Here is a 3,019-nt window from a genome sequence, read left to right on the forward strand (position 1 = left end):
ACAAAAAAACGAAGTCCAGATGACATGATTCAACCTTTTTTGTTGTTTTCTTTTCTTTAGTTTGGTCTAGTTTAATTTAATAAAAGTAAAAGTGTAACTGTGTGAAGAGGTCAGTTTTGTGTGTGAGAAAGAGTCGACTTCCCACTAACGGCAAATCATCGATGACCTCAGGGTGCAGAAGTCCTCCCAGAGCGATGGCCACTCCTCCCAGCAGCCTGACGAGCTCCTTGTCACTGCAAACAGCCGGTTGCAGGTGTCTGGGGATGATCCCGTCCTTCTGCTGTCATGAGCCACGTTTCCTGCTAGTTCCAGGATCCCAGTGGTCAGGCACTCAAGCACAGCTGGCAGGGAGACGGGAATGCATCTACGGCGCCTCCTTTTCAACTCATTTGAGATTTGGGGCTGTAGCTGAGATATTATTCAATTCAATTCAAAAATACTTTATTAATCCCAGAGGGAAATTAAATAAAATTCTTTGAGCTTTTGAGATGTTAATCAGCTGCTCCCAGTGGTTAAAAAATAAAAACACCTTGTTGTTATGGTTATGCATCATAACAAATGACCAAAACTAAAAAAGTTTCTGTAAAAATACTTTCAGCTGCGCAGCATTCAATACCAGAGGAAACAGTCGTCACAAAAATGAGTTGCATCCAGAAAAAGAGGAATTAAAGTTTCCAAAAGCAAAATCTCAGAATGAAAGTAACAGAGCTGCTCCAACATGCAGCCACCTGGAGCAGCACAATTCAGCTCATGTTACGTTGTCAAGTTATGTGCACAAAGACATTACCAATATTTAGGGATGTGCATTTGAAGCTAAAATGCAAGTTGTACGGTAATATTTAAAATGTTCAAAAATTTAATTGATTTTAACGTTGACATTTGGATGTTTGTATTTTGTTTGCTGAGTTCACCCATGACGATAATTTAATTTTAGTTTGAAATAGACTTTAAATATTTAATAAATCACTGTCCATGCCTACTAATAATATAAAATTCAACTTTCATAAAAAGTAATTTACAGATCTGATAAGCTAAATGTACAATGATGAGTATAAATGTATAATTCTTTACACAAGTGTTTTTTTTTTTTTTTTTTGTTTCCACCTGCAGTTGTGATTCCTCTCACTGACTCGGAGCACAAAATGCTGCCTCTGCACTTCGCTGTGGATCCCGGGAAGGACTGGGAATGGGGAAAAGACGACATGGATAACGTAATGCTGGCAAGGTAGAACAAAAATAAAGAAGTTCATAGATGGATCACAACGATAAGAATAAAGTTGTCCCGTGTTTGTGAACGTGAGGAATGTGTGGCAGACAGCTGTCCTTGTAGTGTCAGCATGCAGGGATTAATCCCTGATTCCAGATTAGCCACACTCGCTGCCAGTGACAATAAGATTAGCTCAAAATACTTTGTGTGAATGAACCAAGAGAGCAAGCACTAAAAATAGCAGCGATGAGTGAAATGACAACCTCCTTATTCATCGCAGCAGCTGATGATGGTTTTGTTTGAATAAAATGGTTTGCAGAAATGCTCTTACACAAGTGGCTGCTAACATTGTTTCTAAAGGTCACGGAGCTGAAAGTCCTGCACAACGTGACGCTCGGAATACATTTTCTGTTTACTGCAACGCTCACAGCTAATGTAGTGGATTTTTTTTTTTACTGCAGATTGTTTTAGTTTTATTTCTAGCCTGTATTTGTGATAAAACAAACATTATTCTATGAAAAGCTTTCTTTACACTCTAAAGGTTGAGTCGGGTCCTCTGAACAGATTCTTCTGAAAGACTGAAGACGTCTTTTGGATAAAAGACAAAACGTTTCAGCAAAGAAGAACCCGTCCAGAGGACCTGATTTATTTACCTGGATAATTCTGTCACAATACAGTATATTTTATCTTGTTTCAAACAAACTGTAACCTTCCAACAATGTTCAGCCAGGTCGTCTGTACGGTTTCTTTTTTTTGCTGAGACGTTTCGTCCTTCGTCCAAAGGACTTCTTCAGTCTGAGGAACCACCAAAACAAACTGATTCCCACAAACAGCACATTCCATAGTGGGGGGAAAAAACAATTTTCTGGTGCTAAGATGGCCACCAGAGCCCACCCTCTCCCCCATCAGAGACAGTTATACCAAAGTGGTTCAAAACACCCAAGTTCATGCTCAATAATCCAGGTATAAAATCCAACAATGTTAGTCAGATCATTTGGATGGTTTCTTTTTTTTGCTGAGACATTTCATCCTTCATTCAAAGGCCTGTAACCTTATTAAAGTAGCTTCTGAAATCTGATTAAATCTGCATTTTTTTAAGGTTAGTTTTCATAGTTAAACTTGTTTTCATGGTTTAAATGCAGACATTTTGTATGAGTTTATTCAGACTTTGTTACAATTGAAAATATTCAATAATTGTTTTACTGTTGGCACCTAAATCCTTGGCAGAGAGACTTCTCATCCAGAACTTTTCCCTGTTTTGTCTTCACCCAGTGTGGCTCTTTCTTTGGAGGCCAAGCTGCAGATGTTGCACACTTACATGACGGTTACCTGGCTGCCGCTGCCGTGTGAGGTAAATCATGAAGTCACTGTGGGCGATCGTTGTCCTCGTAAACCAGGATAGATTTTGAGGTTAGGGCGACTTTGAACAATCTGGAACAATACGAGTAACATGAAGGTAGTTAAAAAACTTAAATTACACACAAATCAACTAGACATCTGTAGCTGAAGTTTGTAAGATCTGACCCTTCCTTGAACAAGCTGGACTGTATCAAAGTGCATCTCTTCATGTCCCTTTCGTGCTTTCAAAGTCGTGTGGATGCAAACGTGTGTGGTTGTGTTTCACGTTCTGTCGGCTCACTCCAGCAAAGGTTTTCTTGTGTCCCGCGTGCTGGCTTAAAGCTTCACCGTCATGTTGCTGGTGACAGTTCAAAGATTTTTATGTTAAAGTAATTTAGGTTTTCTGAGCTGGGACTGTTGGGGGACTGTGTAAAGTTGGGGGACTGTGTAAAGTTGGGGACTGTGTAAAGTTGG

The 3,019-nt window shown here is 39.6% G+C and overlaps 1 protein-coding gene across 1 annotated transcript in view; it reads left to right on the forward strand.

Moving 5' to 3' along the window:
* Positions 1-3,019, forward strand: part of otud7b (OTU deubiquitinase 7B) — a 13,657-nt gene that overhangs the window by 8,810 nt on the left and 1,828 nt on the right. The window contains exons 9-10 of the mRNA XM_037676718.1: positions 1,111-1,225; positions 2,480-2,570. Coding sequence (XP_037532646.1) covers positions 1,111-1,225; positions 2,480-2,570 — 206 coding nt within the window. The remainder of the gene's footprint in view (positions 1-1,110; positions 1,226-2,479; positions 2,571-3,019) is intronic.

Source organism: Nematolebias whitei, chromosome 5 (assembly GCF_014905685.2).
Source record: "Nematolebias whitei isolate Nwh7 chromosome 5, NemWhi1, whole genome shotgun sequence".
NCBI classification, from domain to species: domain Eukaryota; kingdom Metazoa; phylum Chordata; class Actinopteri; order Cyprinodontiformes; family Rivulidae; genus Nematolebias; species Nematolebias whitei.